Here is a 22740-nt window from a genome sequence, read left to right on the forward strand (position 1 = left end):
ATAATCCTAATGTGTAATCCCAATGTGTAATAATAATGTGTAATAATAATGTATCCTAATAATAATCCCAATGTGTAATAATAATGTGTAATAATAATGTATCCTAATAATAATCCTAATGTGTAATCCTAATGTGTAATAATAATGTGTAATAATAATGTATCCTAATAATAATCCTAATGTGTAATCCTAATGTGTAATAATAATGTGTAATAATAATGTATCCTAATAATAATCCTAATGTGTAATCCTAATGTGTAATAATAATGTGTAATAATAATGTATCCTAATAATAATCCTAATGTGTAATCCTAATGTGTAATAATAATGTGTAATAATAATGTATCCTAATAATAATCCTAATGTGTAATCCTAATGTGTAATAATAATGTGTAATAATAATGTATCCTAATAATAATCCTAATGTGTAATCCCAATGTGTAATAATAATGTGTAATAATAATGTATCCTAATAATAATCCTAATGTGTAATCCCAATGTGTAATAATAATGTGTAATAATAATGTATCCTAATAATAATCCCAATGTGTAATAATAATGTGTAATAATAATGTATCCTAATAATAATCCTAATGTGTAATCCTAATGTGTAATAATAATGTGTAATAATAATGTATCCTAATAATAATCCTAATGTGTAATCCTAATGTGTAATAATAATGTGTAATAATAATGTATCCTAATAATAATCCTAATGTGTAATCCTAATGTGTAATAATAATGTGTAATAATAATGTATCCTAATAATAATCCTAATCTGTAATCCTAATGTGTAATAATAATGTGTAATAATAATGTATCCTAATAATAATCCTAATGTGTAATCCTAATGTGTAATAATAATGTGTAATAATAATGTATCCTAATAATAATCCTAATGTGTAATCCCAATGTGTAATAATAATGTGTAATAATAATGTATCCTAATAATAATCCTAATGTGTAATCCTAATGTTTAATAATAATGTGTAATAATAATCCTAATGTGTAATCCCAATGTGTAATAATAATGTGTAATAATAATGTATCCTAATAATAATCCTAATGTGTAATCCTAATGTGTAATAATAATGTGTAATAATAATGTATCCTAATAATAATCCTAATGTGTAATCCCAATGTGTAATAATAATGTGTAATAATAATGTATCCTAATAATAATCCCAATGTGTAATAATAATGTGTAATAATAATGTATCCTAATAATAATCCTAATGTGTAATAATAATGTGTAATAATAATGTATCCTAATAATAATCCTAATGTGTAATAATAATGTGTAATAATAATGTATCCTAATAATAATCCTAATGTGTAATAATAATGTGTAATAATAATGTATCCTAATAATAATCCTAATGTGTAATCCCAATGTTTAATAATAATGTGTAATAATAATCCTAATGTGTAATCCCAATGTGTAATAATAATGTGTAATAATAATGTATCCTAATAATAATCCTAATGTGTAATCCTAATGTTTAATAATAATGTGTAATAATAATCCTAATGTGTAATCCCAATGTGTAATAATAATGTGTAATAATAATGTATCCTAATAATAATCCTAATGTGTAATCCTAATGTGTAATAATAATGTGTAATAATAATGTATCCTAATAATAATCCTAATGTGTAATCCCAATGTGTAATAATAATGTGTAATAATAATGTATCCTAATAATAATCCCAATGTGTAATAATAATGTGTAATAATAATGTATCCTAATAATAATCCTAATGTGTAATAATAATGTGTAATAATAATGTATCCTAATAATAATCCTAATGTGTAATAATAATGTGTAATAATAATGTATCCTAATAATAATCCTAATGTGTAATAATAATGTGTAATAATAATGTATCCTAATAATAATCCTAATGTGTAATCCCAATGTTTAATAATAATGTGTAATAATAATCCTAATGTGTAATCCCAATGTGTAATAATAATGTGTAATAATAATGTATCCTAATAATAATCCTAATGTGTAATCCTAATGTGTAATAATAATGTGTAATAATAATGTATCCTAATAATAATCCTAATGTGTAATCCCAATGTGTAATAATAATGTGTAATAATAATGTATCCTAATAATAATCCCAATGTGTAATAATAATGTGTAATAATAATGTATCCTAATAATAATCCTAATGTGTAATCCTAATGTGTAATAATAATGTGTAATAATAATGTATCCTAATAATAAACCTAATGTGTAATAATAATGTGTAATAATAATGTATCCTAATAATAATCCTAATGTGTAATCCTAATGTGTAATAACTAATGTGTAATAATAATGTATCCTAATAATAATCCTAATGTGTAATCCTAATGTGTAATAATAATGTGTAATAATAATGTATCCTAATAATAAACCTAATGTGTAATAATAATGTGTAATAATAATGTATCCTAATAATAATCCTAATGTGTAATCCTAATGTGTAATAACTAATGTGTAATAATAATGTATCCTAATAATAATACTAATGTGTAATCCCAATGTGTAATAATAATGTGTAATAATAATGTATCCTAATAATAATCCTAATGTGTAATCCTAATGTGTAATAATAATGTGTAATAATAATGTATCCTAATAATAATCCTAATGTGTAATAATAATGTGTAATAATAATGTATCCTAATAATAATCCTAATGTGTAATCCTAATGTGTAATAATAATGTATCCTAATAATAATCCTAATGTGTAATCCTAATGTGTAATAATAATGTGTAATAATAATGTATCCTAATAATAATCCTAATGTGTAATCCTAATGTGTAATAATAATGTATCCTAATAATAATCCTAATCTGTAATCCTAATGTGTAATCCTAATGTGTAATAATAATGTGTAATAATAATGTATCCTAATAATAATCCTAATGTGTAATCCTAATGTGTAATAATAATGTGTAATAATAATGTATCCTAATAATAATCCTAATCTGTAATCCTAATGTGTAATCCTAATGTGTAATAATAATGTGTAATAATAATGTATCCTAATAATAATCCTAATGTGTAATCCCAATGTGTAATAATAATGTGTAATAATAATGTATCCTAATAATAATCCCAATGTGTAATAATAATGTGTAATAATAATGTATCCTAATAATAATCCTAATGTGTAATCCTAATGTGTAATAATAATGTGTAATAATAATGTATCCTAATAATAATCCTAATGTGTAATCCTAATGTGTAATAATAATGTGTAATAATAATGTATCCTAATAATAATCCTAATGTGTAATCCTAATGTGTAATAATAATGTGTAATAATAATGTATCCTAATAATAATCCTAATGTGTAATCCTAATGTGTAATAATAATGTGTAATAATAATGTATCCTAATAATAATCCTAATGTGTAATCCTAATGTGTAATAATAATGTGTAATAATAATGTATCCTAATAATAATCCTAATGTGTAATCCCAATGTGTAATAATAATGTGTAATAATAATGTATCCTAATAATAATCCTAATGTGTAATCCCAATGTGTAATAATAATGTGTAATAATAATGTATCCTAATAATAATCCCAATGTGTAATAATAATGTGTAATAATAATGTATCCTAATAATAATCCTAATGTGTAATCCTAATGTGTAATAATAATGTGTAATAATAATGTATCCTAATAATAATCCTAATGTGTAATCCTAATGTGTAATAATAATGTGTAATAATAATGTATCCTAATAATAATCCTAATGTGTAATCCTAATGTGTAATAATAATGTGTAATAATAATGTATCCTAATAATAATCCTAATGTGTAATCCTAATGTGTAATAATAATGTGTAATAATAATGTATCCTAATAATAATCCTAATGTGTAATCCTAATGTGTAATAATAATGTGTAATAATAATGTATCCTAATAATAATCCTAATGTGTAATCCCAATGTGTAATAATAATGTGTAATAATAATGTATCCTAATAATAATCCTAATGTGTAATCCTAATGTGTAATAATAATGTGTAATAATAATGTATCCTAATAATAATCCTAATCTGTAATCCTAATGTGTAATCCTAATGTGTAATAATAATGTGTAATAATAATGTATCCTAATGTATTTAGTAAATCAGATTTGGGTGTTACTTTTTTTTCTTTTTTTTTCTTTTTTTCAATCAAAGACCCCATTTTAAATAGGTCAAATTGGCCGGGACTATTTTTACTTTTGGATTAAAACGCTGCTTACTGAGTATTTATGTCAGTGGGTTACAATCTGTGGAGTGTAGCCCCGCTTACCCTTTATTTAATAATAGAAAAGAAAAATGTTTTACTTTTGCTTAAAAAAATTGGTAAAGGTTTTTGATTTATTATGTGGCTATTTTTAGGGAATTTTAGGGGGTCGGTTTCAATGTGAGTGAAAGGTAAGATCTTAAAATGTAAGTCATAACGTTCGGGTTTGGGTTGGGCTTCTCCCTCTTGCCGCAATCTGCTGGGCAAAGATGGTGGGTCATTTCTTTGTTTGTAAAGTCCGTCAGAGAGAAGCCCCTCACAATCCAAATATGAAAATTCCACCAGGGGGCGTCAGACTGTTGATAAATGACGTCCTGTCATCACCATGTCACCAGTTAGTGAATATACTATAAAGCTGGTATAACTCACCCAGAATGACCTTGCCACAACTGTGTTTGGATTATTTGTAGAGTGAGAGTGAGAGAGAGCGAAAAGCAACTAAGAGAGAGATAGAAAAGCGCATGAGAGAGAGAGCAAAAAGCCCACAAGAGAGAGAGAGAGAGCAAAAAGCGAGAGCAAGAGAAAAAAAAGCGAGAGTGAAAGTGAGAGCGAGAGAGAGAAAGCGAGAGCGAGAAAGCGAGAGAAAGAAAGCAAAAAGCAAGCGAGAGAGAGAGAGATAGAAAGTGAAAGAGAGATAGCGAAAAGCAGGAGCAAGAAAAAGAAAAAAAGCGAGAGCGAGAGAGAAAAGCGAGCGAGAGCGAGAGAGACAGAAAAAAGCGAGAGCGAGAGAGAAAAGCGAGTGAGAGAGAGAAAGCAAAAAGCAAGCAAGAGAGGGAGAGAGAGAGAGAGAAAAAAAAGCGACGGCAAGAGAGGAAGGCGAGAGTGAGAGAGAGCAAAAAGCAACTAAGAGAAAGAGAGAAAAGCGCAGAGAAAGTGAGAGAGAAAGCGAGAGAGAGAAAGCTAAAAGCAAGCAAGAGAGAGAGATAGAAAGTGAAAGAGAGAGAGAGAGAGAGCGAAAAGCAAGAGCAAGAGAGAAAAAAGTGAGAGTGAGAGAGAAAAGCGAGCAAGAGAGAGAGAAAAAAGCGAGAACGAGAGAGAAAAGCGAGAGCGAGAGACAAAAGCGAGTGAGAGAGAGAAAGCAAAAAGCAAGCAAGAGAGGGAGAGAGAGAGAGAAAAAAAGTGACGGCAAGAGAGAAAAGTGAGAGTGAGAGAGAGCAAAAAGCAACTAAGAGAGAGAGAGAGAAAAGCGCAGAGAAAGTGAGAGAGAGAAAGCGAAAAGCAAGCAAGAGAGAGAGATAGAAAGAGAGAGAGAGAGAGAGCGAAAAGCAAGAGCAAGAGAGAAAAAAGTGAGAGTGAGAGAGAAAAGCGAGCAAGAGAGAGAGAAAAAAGCGGGAACGAGAGAGAAAAGCGAGAGTGAGAGACAAAAGCGAGTGAGAGAGAGAAAACAAAAAGCAAGCAAGAGAGGGAGAGAGAGAGAGAGAGAAAAAAAGCGACGGCAAGAGAGAAAAGCGAGAGTGAGAGAGAGCAAAAAGCAACTAAGAGAGAGAGAGAGAAAAGCGCAGAGAAAGTGAGAGAGAGAAAGCGAGAGAGAGAAAGCGAAAAGCAAGCAAGAGAGAGAGATAGAAAGAGAGAGAGAGAGAGCGAAAAGCAAGAGCAAGAGAGAAAAAGTGAGAGTGAGAGAGAAAAGCGAGCAAGAGAGAGAGAAAAAAGCGAGAACGAGAGAGAAAAGCGAGAGCGAGAGAGAAAAGCGAGTGAGAGAGAGAAAGCAAAAAGCAAGCAAGAGAGGGAGAGAGAGAGAAAAAAAAGCGACGGCAAGAGAGAATAGCGAGAGTGAGAGAGAGCAAAAAGCAACTAAGAGAGAGAGAGAAAAGCGCAGAGAAAGTGAGAGAAAGCGAGAGAGAGAAAGCAAAAAGCAAGCAAGAGAGAGAGATAGAAAGAGAGAGAGAGAGCGAAAAGCAAGAGCAAGAGAGAGAGAAAAAAGCGAGAACGAGAGAGAAAAGCGAGAGCGAGAGAGAAAAGCGAGTGAGAGAGAAAGCAAAAAGCAAGCGGGAGAGAGGGAGAGAGAGAGAGAAAAAAGTGAGAGCGAAAGAGAAAAGCGAGAGTGAAAGAGAGCAAAAAGCAACTAAGAGAGAGAGAGAAAAGCCCACGAGAGAGAGCGAAAAGCACACAAGAGAAAGAGAGAGAGAGAGCAAAAAGCGAGAGCAAGAGAGAAAAAAAAGCGAGAGTCAGAGAAAGTGAGAGCGAGAAAGAGAGAAAGAGAGAGAGAGAGAGAAAGAAAGAAATACAACTACAGCGTCTTTGTGAGAGGCAAGTGGCTTTGGCAACATCAAGTGGACATATTTCAACCTGCAGCTTGTTTTTCTCTTGCGCTTCTCTAAGTGTAGTCTCGCAGGCCGGATTCAATCCCCTAAGCGGGCCTGATCTGGCTGTTTGACACATCTGATCTAATTACTTTTTGAATGAAGTAACTAAAAAATGTAACTAAGTACTCTTATACACGCCCAAAACCACCGACCCCTGCCATAGCCAATCAAAGTCTGCTAGATGTTTTTTTTTTTTTTTTATCAATCTCCGAAAATCTTCTTCGAAGTAGATTTGTAGAACCTTTTTGTGAGAATTATAAGGAGGTGTTGAGTATCATGGGATCGAAGAGATGGAGGTAGATCTTTGAAAAATTAGACCCGGGCGGTAAACCCCGAGGGACGAAACCCGACCAAACAAAATCCATATCACTCGGGTTATCAGATTAGCCGGTCTCACCTCATGCTGAGAGAGAATCATGTCCAGGTTCCATCGGATCTCCGGCGCCGGAGAACCCGAAGCCCGGCAGAGCGCCCGAACGTCTCCGCCCTGCATCTCCGTCACCGACGTGGGGGTGACCTCCACTTGAGGGACCGCTAGAGGAAGGGAAGAAGGAAGGAATGGATTAAGGAAAGAAAATGAAGGAAGGAAGAGATCAAGGGAAGGAAAAGGAGGAAGTAGGGGAAAAAAATAGAGAGAGTGGAGATAGATGTAAGAAAGTGACGGTGTGAAGGAAGGACATAGAAGAGAGGGATGGAAGTAGAAAAAAAGAAGTGAGGGCAGTAAAAGAGGAAGGAACAAAGAACAAAAAAGTAAAGAGGAAAACGAGAGAGGGGGGGGGAGGGGTAAGCGAGAGAGAGAGAGAGAAAGAGAGCAAAAATCAAAAGCAAGAGAGAGAAAAGAGCGAGAGAGAGAGAGACAAAAAAGCGAGAGTGAGAGAGAAAAGCGAGCGAGAGCGAGAGAGAGAAAAAAAAGAAAGGAAGGAGTTAGGGAGGAACAGAGAATAAAAAGTAGAGAGGGGTGGAGGTATAAAAAAATGAGTGAAGTAGGGAAGAAGAAAGGAATAGATTAAGGAAAGAAAATGAAGGAAGGAAGAGATCAAGGGAAGGAAAAGGAGGAAAAAAGGAAGTAGGGGAAAAATGGAGAGGGTGGAGATAGACAAAAGAAAGTGATGGTGTGAAGGAAGGAGGAAAGTAAGGACATAGAAGAGAGAGATGGAGGTAGAAAAAAAGAAGTGAGGGCAGTAAAGAAGGAAGGAACAAGGAACAAAAAGTGAAGAGCAAAGCGAGAGAGACAGAGAGAGAGAGGGGGGGGGGGGAAAGCGAGAGAGAGAGAGAAAGATAGGGGGGAAAGCGAGAGAGAGAGAGAAAGAGAGCAAAAAGCAAGAGCAAGAGAGAGAAAAGAGCAAGAGAGGGACAAAAAAGAAAGAGCGAGAGAGAAAAGCGAGCGAGAGAGAAAAAAAAAGGAAGGAGTTAGGGAGGAACAGAGAACAAAAAGTAGAGAGGGTGGAGGTATAAAAAAATGAGTGAAGTGGGGAAGAAAGAATAAATAGATTAAGGAAAGAAAATGAAGGAAGGAAGAGATAAGGGAAGGAAAAGGAGGAAAGAAGGAAGTAGGGGAAAAAATAGAGAGGGTGGAGATAGATGTAAGAAAGTGACGGTGTGAAGGAAGGACACAGAAGAGAGAGATGGAGGTAGAAAAAAAGAAGTGAGGGCAGTAAAGGAAAGAATAAATGATGGAAATGGGGGTGGAGAAAAGGAAGGAATGAAGGAAGAGAAAACAAAAATAGCCAAGTGGAATGGAGGGAGAAAAAGAAGTAACTGAGTTAAGTAAGGAAAGAAGAAAATAGAGAGGGTGGAGATAGACGTAAGAAAAGTAATGGTGTGAAGGAAGGACATAGAAGAGAGCGATGGAGGTAGAAAAAAAGAAGTACGGGCAGTAAAGAAGGAAGGAACAAGGAACAAAAAAGTAAAGAGGAAAGCGAGAGAGAGAGAGAGAGGGGGGAAGCGAGAGAGAAAGAGAGCAAAAAGCAAGAGCAAGAGAGAGAAAAGAGCAAGAGAGAGACAAAAAAAGTAAAAGCGAGAGAGAAAAGCGAGCGAGAGTGAGAGAAAAAAGAAAGGAAGGAGTTAGGGAGGAACAGAGAACAAAAAGTAGAGAGGGGTGGAGGTATAAAAATGAGTGAAGTAGGGAAGAAGGAAGGAATATATTAAGGAAGGAAAATGAAGGAAGGTAGAGATAAGGGAAGGAAAAGGAGGAAAGGAAGTAGGGGAAAAATAGAGGGTGGAGTGAACAAAAGAAAGTGATGGTGTGAAGGAAGGAGGAAAGTAAGGAAATAGAAGAGAGAGATGGAGGTAGAAAAAAGAAGTGAGGGCAGTAAAAGAGGAAGGAACAAAGAACAAAAAAGTAAAGAGGAAAACGAGAGAGAGAGGGGGGGGGTTAAGAGAGAGAGAGAGAAAGAGAGCAAAAATCAAAAGCAAGAGAGAGAAAAGAGCGAGAGAGAGAGAGACAAAAAAGCGAGAGTGAGAGAGAAAAGAGAGCGAGAGCGAGAGAGAGAAAAAAAAGAAAGGAAGGAGTTAGGGAGGAACAGAATAAAAAGTAGAGAGGGGTGGAGGTATAAAAAATGAGTGAAGTAGGGAAGAAGAAAGGAATAGATTAAGGAAGGAAAATGAAGGAAGTAAGAGATAAGGGGAGGAAAAGGAGGAAAAGAGGAAGTAGGGGAAAAAATAGAGAGGGTGGAGATAGACAAAAGAAAGTGATGTGTGAAGGAAGGAGGAAATAAAGAAATAGAAGAGAGAGATGGAGGTAGAAAAAAGAAGTGAGGGCAGTAAAGAAGGAAGGAACAAGGAACAAAAAAGGAAAGAGGAATGAATGTGGAAAGTAGGAAGGAAGCACCAAAGAAAGGAAGGAGGAAGGAAGGAACAGAGAACAAAAAAGTAGAGGGGGTGGAGGTATAAAAATGAGTGAAGTAGGGAGGAAGGAAGAAAGGAAGGAAGGAACAGAGCACATAAAAGGAAGAAAGGAAGGAAACAAGGAAGTAGGGAAAAAATAGCAAGGATGTCGATAAACAAAAGAAGGTGTTGGTGAGAATTAAGGAAGAGAGGGTGGTAGAAGGAAGGAAGAAAGTAAGGAACAGAAAATGAAATAGAAGAGAGAGATGGAGGTAGAAAAAAGAAGTGAGGAAGCCGTGAGGGCGACAAAGAAGGAAGGAACAAAGAACAAAAACGTAGAGAGGAATGAATGTGGAAAAATAAAGTGAAAGAGGAGTGAAGTTTGAAAGTGGGAAGGAAGCGCGGAAGGAAGGAGTAAGGGAGGAACAGAGAACAAAAAAGTAGAGGGGGTGGAGGTATAAAAAATGAGTGAAGTAGGTAGGAAAGAAGACAGGAAATAAGGAAGAGAAAACAAAAAATGGGAAAAAAATAAGAAATGATGGAATAAGGAAGAAAAGAAGGAAGGAAGGAACAGAAAACAAAAATAGCTGAGTGGAATGGAGGTAGAAAAAAAGAAGTAACAGTGAGTTAAGTAAGGAAAGAAGGAAGGAAAATAAGAAAGGAAAGACGAATGGTTGGGGTAAAATAAGGAGGGAGCAGTAAAGGAAAGAAGAAATGATGGAAACGAGGGTGGGAGAAAACGAAGGAAAGTAGCAAGGGAGGAAGAAAAGAAGGAAGGAAGGAACAGAAAACAAAAATAGCCGAGTGGAATGGAGAAAAGAGAAGTAACAGTGAGTTAAGTAAGGAAAGAAGTAAGGAAGGGAAATAGGAAGGAAGGAAAGTAGAGACGAATGGTTGGGGGAAAGGTAAGGAAGGGAGCAGTAAAGGAAAGAATAAATGATGGAAATGAGGATGGGAGAAAAGGAAGAAAAGAAGGAAGAAAGGAACAGAAAACAAATAGCCGAGTAGAATGGAGGGAGAAAAAGAAGTAACTGAGTTAAGTAAGGAAAAAAGGAAGGAACAGAACACAAAAAACAGTACAGATGAATGAAAGTGGGGGAAAGGAAGTAAGGATTGAAGGAAAAATAAAGTAAAGAAGGGTGGGATAAAAATAAGGAAAAAAACGAAGGGAAAAAGAAAAAGTAGAGCGGTATGGAGGTAGAAAAAAGGAAGCGAAGGAGTGGAGTTAAAGAAGGAAGGAACAAATGGAAAAGAAAAAAGTAGAAAGTGATGGAAAGAATAAACGATGCAAATGAGGGTGGGAGAAAAAGAAGGAAAGTAGGAAGGAAGGAACAGAACACGAAAAACAGTACAGATGAATAGAAGTGAGGGGAAAGGAAGTAAGGGTTGAAGGAAAAATAAAGTAAAGAAGGGTGGGATAAAAGAAAGGAAAAAATGAAGGGAAAAAGAAAAAGTAGAAAGGTATGGAGGTAGAAAAAAGGAAGCGAAGGAGTGAAGTTAAAGAAGAAAGGAACAAAGGGGAAAAGAAAAAAGTAGAAAGTGATGGAAAGAATAAACGATGGAAATGAGAGTGGGAGAAAAGGAAGGAAAGTAGGAAGGAAGGAACAGAACACGAAAAACAGTACAGATGAATGGAAGTGAGGGGAAAGGAAGTAAGGATTGAAGGAAAAATTAAATAAAGAAGGGTGAGATAAAAGAAAGGAAAAAATGAAGGGAAAAAGAAAAAGTAGAAAGGTATGGAGGTAGAAAAAAGGAAGCGAAGGAGTGAAGTTAAAGAAGAAAGGAACAAAGGGGAAAAGAAAAAAGTAGAAAGTGATGGAAAGAATAAACGATGGAAATGAGAGTGGGAGAAAAGGAAGGAAAGTAGGAAGGAAGGAACAGAACACGAAAAACAGTACAGATGAATGGAAGTGAGGGGAAAGGAAGTAAGGATTGAAGGAAAAATTAAATAAAGAAGGGTGGTATAAAAAAAAGGAAAAAAACGAAGGGAAAAAGAAAAAGTAGAGCGGTATGGAGGTAGAAAAAAGGAAGCGAAGGAGTGAAGTTAAAGAAGAAAGGAACAAAGGGGAAAAGAAAAAAGTAGAAAGTGATGGAAAGAATAAACGATGGAAATGAGAGTGGGAGAAAAAGAAGGAAAGTAGGAAGGAAGGAACAGAACACGAAAAGCAGTACAGATGAATGGAAGTGAGGGGAAAGGAAGTAAGGATTGAAGGAAAAATAAAATAAAGAAGGGTGAGATAAAAGAAAGGAAAAAATGAAGGGAAAAAGAAAAAGTAGAAATGTATGGAAGTGGAAAAAGGAAGCGAAGGAGTGAAGTTAAAGAAGAAAGGAACAAATGGAAAAGAAAAAAGTAGAAAGTGATGGAAAGAATAAACGATGGAAATGAGAGTGGGAGAAAAAGAAGGAAAGTAGGAAGGAAGGAACAGAACACGAAAAGCAGTACAGATGAATGGAAGTGAGGGGAAAGGAAGTAAGGATTGAAGGAAAAATAAAATAAAGAAGGTGGGATAAAAGAAAGGAAAAAATGAAGGAAAAAAGTAGAAATGTATGGAAGTAGAAAAAAAGGAAGCAAAGGAGTGAAGTTAAAGAAGGAAGGAACAAATGGAAAAGAAAAAAGTAGAAAGTGATGGAAAGAATAAACAATGGAAATGAGGGTGGGAGAAAAGGAAGGAAAGAGGAAGGAAGGAACAGAACACGAAAAACAGTACAGATGAATGGAAGTGAGGGGAAAGGAAGTAAGGATTGAAGGAAGAATAAGAGTGGGATAAAGGAAAGGAAAAAATGAAGGGAAAAATAAAAAGTAGAGCGGTATGGAGGTAGAAAAAAGGAAGCGAAGGAGTGAAGTTAAAAAAGGAAGGAACAAATGGAAAAGAAAAAAGTAGAAAGTGATGGAAATGAGGGTGGGAGAAAAGGAAGGAAAGTAGGAAGGAAGGAACCGAACACGAAAAACAGTGAGGGGAAAAGAAGTAAGGGTTGAAGGAAAAATAAAGTAAAGAAGGGTGGGATAAAAGAAAGGAAAAAATGAAGGGAAAAAGAAAAAGTAGAGCGGTATGGAGGTAGAAAAAAGGAAGCGAAGGAGTGGAGTTAAAGAAGAAAGGAACAAATGGAAAAAGAAAAAAGTAGAAAGCGATGGAGGTAAAAAAGAAAGAAGTGAAGAAGGAAAGTGAGTTGGTAAGAAAATGTCAAAGAGGAAAGGAAGGAAGGACACGAGGCCCGTTTTAAATAGAACGGGGGGGAAACTATAAACCCCCGATCGATCGGAGCTTCCAGACTTTCAGGAAGCGAGCGCCGAGTCGGCCATTTTGAGGGTTTCGCGTTACCGCAGTCGGGCGGAGTGAGCGCCGCCAAAGATTTGCTCGCTCCTTGCTCGTCCTTGCATTGAAGGTCTTGCCCGTCCGCTTCTTCTTGGATCCTCACTTTGATCCAGAGGTTCTCACACACGCAGTCCAGGGGGTTTCCGGAGAGCAGGAGACTGAAAGAAAACACTCAATTATTTGCTTTCCCTCCAAACTTAAATGTCTTGGCTTCATGCTGTACGCTGCCAACATTTTTGCTCGTCTTAGTGCAGTGCTTCCGGAGGAGAATTTTGTTTATCTCCTTACCCCGTCCCGTCTGTCTCCCAACCAATGTGCGCAATTGTGCACTACCCAGAGCTTTTCACAAGAAAATGTCATGTCCAGCATGGTCGCCGTGGCGACCGACTGGCCCCGCCCCCTGGGCACCGGCTGTAGCAGATCGCCTAATTTGCGTGTGTGCTTCTTAAGGGGGGTTTTGGGTATTGCCGGTGGCTGGTTCATTGCGTTTTCTGTTCTGCAATAATCTGTTCTGTTTGACTGGAGGAAACCTGTGTTTGCCCGTTCTGAGTAAAAGCCTGTTTTGTGAGTATTCCTAGTCCGAGTTCCTGTTTGCCTGTAAGCCTGTTTTTGTTTTGTTTTGTCCCTGAGTGTTGGCCAACTTTTATTTTGCTGAATAAAAGTAACTGGTCGTTACGCGATCGAGTTCATCCTTCCTGCCTCCTGCCTCCGATCTGGTCCAGTCCTGTGACAGAAAATCTAGCCAGCTCACAAAAATCAGGGCTCCAAATTGCGAATTAAGAAGCGAATTAAGTCAAAGTTACAGTGGATGAAGGTGAAAATACATGGGTTCCCCTGACGTTGTGTCCTAAATGCGGTATTTTGAAGTCGAGTCGAAGTAGAACGAAGTTGAGTAAAGTCAGCAGAGTTTTTCGAGAACCGGCTTCTTTGGCTCGGCTCACTAAAAGGAACCGGCTCTTTCGAGTCCCAAACGGCTCTTTAGGTTGTTTTTGCTTCTTTTATCCCTATATGACCAAATATGATGTAAACTTATGCACAAAATGACTTAAAGGAAGGGAGTATAGAACAAAAAATAAAAAAATACCAAAATGAAAAAGTAGTGAAAAGCTGAGAAAAAAAGAAAAAAAAGGAAGAGAAAAAAGAAGGAAAATTCAGAAAAAAACAGAAAGAAACAAAAGAAAGAAACAAAGGAAAACAAGTAAATAGACAACAAAAAGAAATAAGTAACAGCTAGGAAAAAATAAACACTATGAGATTTTTTTCAAGGAATTAAAAAAAATGAAAAAAAACAGGTAAAAAGAAGAAGAAAAAGTTTGTGTTGCATTCAAACAATTTCCAATCATACCAAGTCAATCTTGTTGCCAACATTGTACTGCCGCTAAAAATGTAATTAAATACAGTTGTGTATCGTGCAACCGATTAAATAAGACCCCAAAAATGTGTTATGCGACAAAAGATAGCAGGAAAAAAAATCTTGTGAAAGAATTGTAAAAACAAATGACGTTTGTAGGCCCTGCAATCTTTGCAATCGTACATGAGTCAATTCATTCAAAAGAGAAAAATCATTTTGCATTGCCGGAAAATCAGCAAAATGTAACTTAATGTCAAGTTTTGGACATGTTTGATAATGAATTATCTTGCCACACTTGGGATTATGGTTGCTCACTGTTGTTTCAAGCGTTGCTCACCGATTTGTGTTTCTATGTAGCCTCTAAACTAAAATGAGTCTGACACGCCTGAGCTAAATCAACGATAAACATTGAAAAAGCGATACTTACGAATAGGAAATGTTATAGTTCTGAAAGGTCCTCCAGGACAGAGTCGATAGATTGTTGTCTCGCAAATTCCTACAAGACGTAAAAACACCTTTAGCCTCTTTCATAAAGCATTTCAACATGTCTAGCTAGGTACGGTGATACAAAAAAAATCACACAAAAATGACCGAAGGGAGAGGAATAAGTAAAGACAGAAGAGTAGAGGAACAAGTAACTAAACCCAATGTCTTTTTAAAAAGACCACTCAAGTAATAAGAGGTTTGCATATTATGATTACAATAGCATCCAAGGGGGAGGAATAAGTAATTGAACCCAATGTCTTTTAAAAATCATACAGCTGAAAAACTGTCAGTTTTTCCCTAAACTAGAACCAATCAAGCATTTATTGGTTTCCATATTTTCATGAGGTTATCAAGGAAACAATTAAAGAAGGGGAGGAATAACTAGCCAAATCATCCAAAACCAAACAGACGAATAAACCAGTGTCTGTTTTAACTGAAAACACCTAAGTAATAAGAGGTTTGCATATTATGATTACAATAGCATCCAAGGGGGAGGAATAAGTAATTGAACCCAATGTCTTTTAAAAATCATACAGCTGAAAAACTGTCAGTTTTTCCCTAAACTAGAACCAATCAAGCATTTATTGGTTTCCATATTTTAATGTGGATAGCAAGGAAACAATGAAAGAAGGGGAGGAATAACTAACCAAATCATCCAAAACCAAACAGACAAATAAACCAGTGTCTGTTTTAACTGAAACCACCTAAGCAATAAGAGGTTTGCATATTATGATTACAAAAGCATCCAAGGGGGAGGAATAAGTAATTGAACCCAATGCCTTTTTTAAGATCACACAACTGAAAAAAAGGTCAGTTTTTCCCTAAACTAGAACCACTCAAGCATTTATAGCTTTCCATATTCTCATGAGGTTAGCAAGGAAACAATGAAAGAAGGGGAGAAATAACTAACCAAATAATCCAAAACCAAACAGACGAATAAACCAGTGTCTGTTTTAACTGAAAGCACCCAAACAATAAGAGGTTTGAATATTATAATAAAGATGGCATTCAAGGGGGAGGAATAAGTAACTGAACCCTATGCCTTTCTGAAATCACACCGATGAAAAAAAACAGTGTCCGCTTTCATTGTAACCACCATAACATTTTGAGGTGTCGGTATTTTATTGAGGTTTCCATGTTTTAATGAAGATAGCGTGCAAACAATGACAAATGGGGCAGGAATAAGTAACTGAACTTTCCTAAATTACACAAATGAAAAAAAACAATGTCTAATTTAACTAAAACCCTTCAAATATTTAAAGATTTCCACATTTCCACGAGAATAGCATGCAAACAATGACAGGGGAAGAAGGGAGAGGAATAAGTAAACCCACCCAATTCCTTTTTAAAATCACACAGATGATAAAAGTCAGTTTCTACTTGGCTTAAATATTATAGGCTTCCAAATTTTAAATAGGATAGCAAGCAAACAATAAAAGAAGGGGGAGGAATAACTAACCCATCCAAAACCATGCGGATGAAATAAACTATGTCTGTTTTTACTAAAACCACCCAAACTTTTATAGATTTTCTTATTTCAATGTGGATAGTATACCAATAATGACGAGGGGGAGGCACAAGTAACAAATCCTCTGCTTAAGTAGATTCAAAGATAAATTTAAACCAATTATCACTCATCATTTTTTAGTTTTCATATTTTAATGAGTGTAACCTGCAAAGAAAGACACAGGGGGAGGAATAAGTAAGAGAACCCTTACACGTATTGAAGTCTGGTATTGTTATAAAAGGCATCTGGAGATATAAACGTCAATCGGGTCCTGGTCACGGTTCTGTAGGAAAGCAAAGTATGGGTCAGGTGATCCTAGACACTTGTACCTTGAGGTAAGAGTTTAATTCATTTCCCGACTGTGCTTGTGTTTCAAAACGAAGGAAAACTAGTGTGAAAAGTTTTCATTAATCAGTACTTCAGGGGTCTCCAACCTTTTTCACGCTAAAAGCTAACTTGTGTTACTACTTAGCGCAACGGGTACCCACTTTGATATGTCTTTCTAAAATAGCAACTTGCTAAACCGCTAAAAAGCTAGCTTGATAGTAAGCTAAACAGTTAGGTAAACAGTTAAAACAATTAAAAGGGAGCTAGCTAGCTAGCTAAAAGGTTAAACAGTCATCTAGGTGGATAGAAAGCTAAAAACAAAAGCTAGATAGCTAGCTAGAAACGTAGGCCACAATTTAGCTTGACGACCATCAAAAAATGTCAAATGTTAGCTTGATAGCATTCAAATAAAATGTAAAAAGTTAGCTAGCTAAATAGCTTGCTAAATAGCTTGCTAAATCGCTAAAAAGGTAGGCAGAGTCCCTTTGTGTGTCTAAAACTAAAATACTTCTCCAGAAATACTACCAAACTAAACATTAGTGCTTACAATAGGGACCTAATGTAGTATTTTAATTTCATTCTGAAAAGAAAGAAAATACTATAGACTTAGTATAAAAATATTACTACGGTAATACTATAATACAAAAACACTACTGCAGAGATATAACAACAGAATTACTACAAAAGTAAAACTACAGTAATCTTCCAAAAATACTCAAATCATACAAAAAAACTGCAATGGAAATATTATAACATAGCAAAAAAATTAAATACTACCACGGAAATATTAAGAACCAAGATACTACAAAAAAATTTCTACAGAATAATTACAATAGAGATACAACAGAAGTAAGACTACATTAATACTACACAGAAGCTACAAGTATACTACAAAAATCCTACAGAAATAATACAAAATCTTTCTTCGGTAATACTACAAAACTACCACTGAAGAAGTACCACAAAATACTACAGACGTACTACAAAAATCTGACTACAAATTTACTACAAAATTCAACAGATATACTAAAAAAACTATTTAAATACTACAAAAATACTAAAAGGTTAGTACAGAAATACTACAGACTGCAAAACTTATTACAAAATACTGCAGATATACTAAAAAACACTATTTAAATACTACAGAAATACTACAAAAATCCGACTGCAAACTTACTACAAAATACTACAGATATATTCAAATATATATTGTTTTAATACTACAGAAATACTAACAAAATGATACAGAAAAACTACAAAAATCCCACTACAAACTTACTACAAAATACAACAGGTACTAAAAAAATACTTTTTAAATACAACAAAAATACGAAAAATATAGTTCAGAAATACTACAGAAATCCGACTCTAAACTTACTACAAAATACTACAGATATACTAAAAAAACCCTATTTAAATACTCCAAACAATACTAAAAGGTTAGTACAGAAATACTACAGACTGCAAAACTTATTACAAAATACTGCAGATATACTAAAATACACTATTTAAATACTACAGAAATTCTACAAAAATCGGACTCCAAACTTACCACAAAATACTATAGATATATTAAAATATATATTAGTTTAATACTACAGAAATGCTTAAAAAATAATACAGAAATACTACGAAAATCCGACGGCCAACTTACTACAAAATACTACAGATATACGAAAAAAAACCCACTATTTAAATACTACAGAAATTCTACAAAAATCAGACTCCAAACTTTTTCTTTTTTCTTTCTTCGGTAATACTACAAAACTACCACTGAAGAAGTACTACAAAATACTACAGATATACTAAAAAAACCTTATTTAAATACTCCAAACAATACTAAAAGGTTGGTACAGAAACACTACAGACTGCAAAACTTATTACAAAATACTGCAGATATACTAAAATACACTATTTAAATACTACAGAAATTCTACAAAAATCGGACTCCAAACTTACCACAAAATACTATAGATATATTAAAATATATAATAGTTTAATACTACAGAAATAAAAACTAATACAGAAGTACTACAAAAATCTGACGGCAAACTTACTACAAAATACTACAGATGTACCAAAAAAACTATATTTAAATGCTACAGAAATACTACAAAAATCCGACTGCAATCTTACTACCAAATACTACAGATATATTAAAAATGTATTGTTTTATTACTACAGAAATACTAAAAAAATAATACAGAAATACTACAGAAATCTGACTGCAATCTTACTACCAAATACTACAGATATATTAAAAATTTATTGTTTTATTACTACAGAAATACTAAAACAATAATACAGAAATACTACAGAAATCTGACTGCAAACTTACTACAAAATAATACAGATGTACCAAAAAAACTATATTTAAATGCTACAGAAATACTACAAAAATCCGACTGCAATCTTACTACCAAATACTACAGATATATTAAAAATGTATTGTTTTATTACTACAGAAATACTAAAAAAATAATACAGAAATACTACAGAAATCTGACTGCAAACTTACTACAAAATAATACAGATATAGTAAAAAACACTATTTAAATATTACAGAAATACTAAATACCCAGTTTGAAAGCTAAAAATATGCTAGTTAGAAAAGAAGGGAAAATTTAGCTACGTAACTAGCCAAAATTATCAAATGTTAGCGAGATAGCATGCAAAAAATATACAAAAAGCTAGCTAGATCGCCTGCTGGATAGTCAAAAAGCTAGGAAGATAGCTAGCTACAAAGCTAAAAGGGCAGCCAGATAGCTAGCTCAAAAAAAAACTGCACGTTCGCTTTATTAAATCCATAAATTGGAAAATAGTTTGTTGTGTTTCCTTGAAGGAAATATATAATTATTGAAAAAAAAAAAATACGGTTAAATAGTAAACCATTAAAAAAAATAACAAAATTTTCCTAGAAAATCACAATGACCCAGCACTGGGTCAGGATAGGTCCACGGACAACTGAGCTATCCTTAGGGGGCACCCTGGGGCCCGCAGACACCACGTTGGAGACCCCGGCAGTACCCTGCATTCCTATTTTGCTGCTCCTTGTGGTGTACTCAACTCGTCCACTAGGGGGCAATACTGTTTCCTACGGTTTGCTAAGAATGGGTTTATGACAGGAAAACCAAACTTTCAAGTACTTTCAAGTACTTTCAAGTACTTTCAAGTACTTTCAAGTACTTTCAAGTACTTTCAAGTACTTTCAAGTACTTTCAAGTACTTCTGAGTACTCACAGGTTGCGAAGGTTGATGTAGTGCCTCAAACTGTTGTCGTTGAGCTCAAAGAGACGGTTTTGATTCGCGATGTATCTGTCGGGGAACAGATCGATTTAGTCGCGGAAAACAACAAACAGTAGTTATATGAAAAATTCTAGAATAAAGTAATACATATAATATATAGAAGTAGAGAGGAATAAGATGAGAGGAAAAAGAGGAAGGAGTGAACAAAAGAAAAAAGGAAGGAAAGAAGGGTGAGAGAAAAGGAAGGAAGAAGGTGAGGAACGGATAAAGGGGAAAATGAAAATGTAGAGAGGAAGAGGGGTGGAGATGAGGAAAACAGGAAAGAATGAGAGAGGGGGAAGGAAGGAAGGAAGTAGGAAGGAGCGAAAGAAGGAAGGAACGAAGGGCAGGGGAAATAAAGAGTAGAGAGAAAGGAAGGAAGTATGGAGGAAATCAAAAATAGAGAAGAAGGAAGGAATAAACGAAGGATTGAGGTGATAAAAGTAGGGGTTAGGGAGGAACGAACCAAGGACGGGGGAAAGAAAAAGTGGAGAGGAAGGAAGGAACAAATGATGGATGGGGAAATACAAACTAAGGATGTAAGAAGGAAGGAAGGATGGGGGAAAAAGAGAGTAGGAAGGATGGAAGAAATAAATATAGAGAAGAAGGAAGGAACAAACGAAGGATCGAGGTAACACAAGTAAAGGGGAAGGAAAGAACGAACAAAGGATGGGGAAAGAAAAAGTGGAGAGGGAGAAAGGAACAAACAATGGCTGGGGGAAACGAGAGGTAGAGAGGAAGGAAAAAAGAAAGGCAGGAAGGTACAAAGGATGGGGAAATAAAAAGCAGAGAGGAAGGAAGGAACCAATGAAGGATCGGGGAAGTAAAGAATAAAAAGAAAGGATGGAAGAAATGAAAGGTATAGAGGAAGGAAGGAATGACGGAACGAAGGATGGGGAAATAAAAGGGAAGGAAGGATGAAGGGAATAAAAATTAGAGCGGAAGGAAGGAAGGAAGGAACAAAGGATTGGGGTAATAAAAAGTAGAGCAGAAGGAAGGAACCAACAATGGATGGGGGAAATAAAAAGTAGAGAGGAAGAAAAGAAGGAAGGAACGAAGGATGGGGGAATTAAAAGTAAAGAGGAAGGAAGGGGGAATGAAGGATGGGGGAAATAAAATGTAGAGAGGAAGAAAAGAAGGAAGGAATGAAGGATAGGGGAGAAGTAGAGAGGAAGGAAGGTAGGAACTGAGGATGGGGGAAAGAAAAAGCAGAGAGGAAGGAAGGAACTCATGAAGGATTGGGGAAATAAAGAATAAAAAGAAAGGAAGGATGGATGGATGGAGGAAATAAAAGGTAGAGAGGTAGAAAGGAAGGAATGAAGGAACGAAGGATGGGGGAAATAAAAAGTAGAGGAAAGGGAAGGAAGGATGGAGGGAATAAAAAGTAGAGCGAAGGAAGGAAGGAAGGAACAAAGGATGGGGGAAATAAAAAGTAGAGAGGAATAGAAGAAGGAAGGAAGGAAAGAAGGAAGGATGGGGGAAATAAACAGTAACGAGGAAGGAAGGAACGAACAATGGATGGGGGAAATAAAAAGTAGAGAGGGAGGAAGGAACAAATGAAGGGTGGGGGAAATAAAAAATAGAGAGGAAGAAAAGAAAGGTGGAACGAAGGAATGAAGGATGGGGGAAATAAAAAGTAGAGGGAAATGAAGGAAGAAACAAAGGATGGGGGAAATAAAAATCAGAGAGGAAGGAATGAAGGAACGAAGGAAGGAAGGAACGTAGGAAGGAATGAAGGAAAGAAAGAAAGAAATGAAGGATGGGGGAAATAAAAAGTAGAGAGGAATGAAAGAAGAAACAAAGGATGGGGAAAATAAAAATCAGAGAGGAAGGAATGAAGGAACGAACGAAGGAAGGAATGAAGGAAAGAAAGAAATGAAGGATGGGGGAAATAAAAAGTAGAGGGGAAGGAAGGAGCAAACGAAGGATGTAGAAATAATAAGCAGAGAGGAACAAAGGAAGGAATGAAAAAAGGATGAGGTAAATAAAAAGTAAAGGGGAAGGAAGGAACAAACGAAGGATGTAGAAATAATAAGCAGAGAGGAACAAAGGAAGGAATGAAAAAAGGATGAGGTAAATAAAAATAAAGAGGATGGAACAAATGAAGGATGGGAAAAATAAAAAGTAGAGAGAGTAAGGAAGGAAAGAAGGAAGGAAGGAAGGAAGGAAGGAGGGAAAGTGGGGAGGAAGGAATGAGGGAAGGAAGAAACAAAGGATGGGGGAAATAAAGATTAGAGTGGAAGGAATGAAGGAACAAAGGAAGGAATGAAGAAAAGAAAGAAAGAAATGAAGGACGGGGGAAATAAAAAGTTGAGGGCAAGGAAGGAACGAACGAAAGATGGGGAAATAATAAGCAGAGAGGAACGAAGGAAGCAATGAAAAAAGGATGGGGTAAATAAAAAGTAGAGAGGATGGAACAAACAAACAAAGGATGGGGAAAACAAAAAGTAAAGAGAAAGGAAGGAAGGAAGGAAGGAAGGAAGGAAGGAAGGAAGGAAGGAAGGAAGGAAGGAAGGAAGGAAGGAAGGAAGGAAGGAAGGAAGGAAGGAAGGAAGGAAGGAAGGAAGGAAGGAAGGAATGGAAAAGTAGGGAGGAAGGAAGGAAGAAACAAAGGATGGGGGAAATAAAAATTAGAGAGGAAGGAATGAAGGAAGGAAGAAGGGAAGGAAGGAAGTAAGGAAGGAACGAAGGGAAGGAATGAAGGAAAGAAAGAAAGAAATGAAGGATGGGGGAAATAAAAAGTAGAGGGGAAGGAAGGAACGAACGAAGGATGGGGAAATAATAAGCAGAGAGGAACGTTGGAAGGAATGAAAAAAGGATGGGGTAAATAAAAAGTAGAGAGGATGGAACAAACAAATGAAGGATGGGGAAAACAAAAAGTAAAGAGAAAGGAAGGAAAGAAGGAAGGAAGGAAGGAAGAAAGGAAGGAAGGAAGGAAGGAAGGAAGGAAGGAAGGAAGGAAGGAAGGAAGGAAGGTAGGAACGAACGAAGAAAGGAATGAAGGGAAAAAAATGAAGGATGGGGGAAATAAAAA

General features: G+C 35.4%; 1 protein-coding gene across 1 annotated transcript in view; it reads right to left on the minus strand.

Annotated features, from left to right (window-relative positions):
- The window catches only part of ntrk2b (neurotrophic tyrosine kinase, receptor, type 2b), a 55813-nt gene that overhangs the window by 32209 nt on the left and 864 nt on the right, over positions 1-22740 (minus strand). Inside the window, exons 2-6 of the mRNA XM_088319990.1 lie at positions 19662-19736; positions 16306-16377; positions 14529-14597; positions 12757-12908; positions 7008-7144 (exon numbers count right to left, since the gene is read on the minus strand). Of these exons, the coding sequence (XP_088176116.1) occupies positions 7008-7144; positions 12757-12908; positions 14529-14597; positions 16306-16377; positions 19662-19736 (505 nt within the window). The remainder of the gene's footprint in view (positions 1-7007; positions 7145-12756; positions 12909-14528; positions 14598-16305; positions 16378-19661; positions 19737-22740) is intronic.

This window comes from Urocampus carinirostris, chromosome 16 (assembly GCF_059441175.1).
Source record: "Urocampus carinirostris isolate Australia breed hairy pipefish chromosome 16, RoL_Ucar_1.0, whole genome shotgun sequence".
Lineage (NCBI taxonomy): Eukaryota > Metazoa > Chordata > Actinopteri > Syngnathiformes > Syngnathidae > Urocampus > Urocampus carinirostris.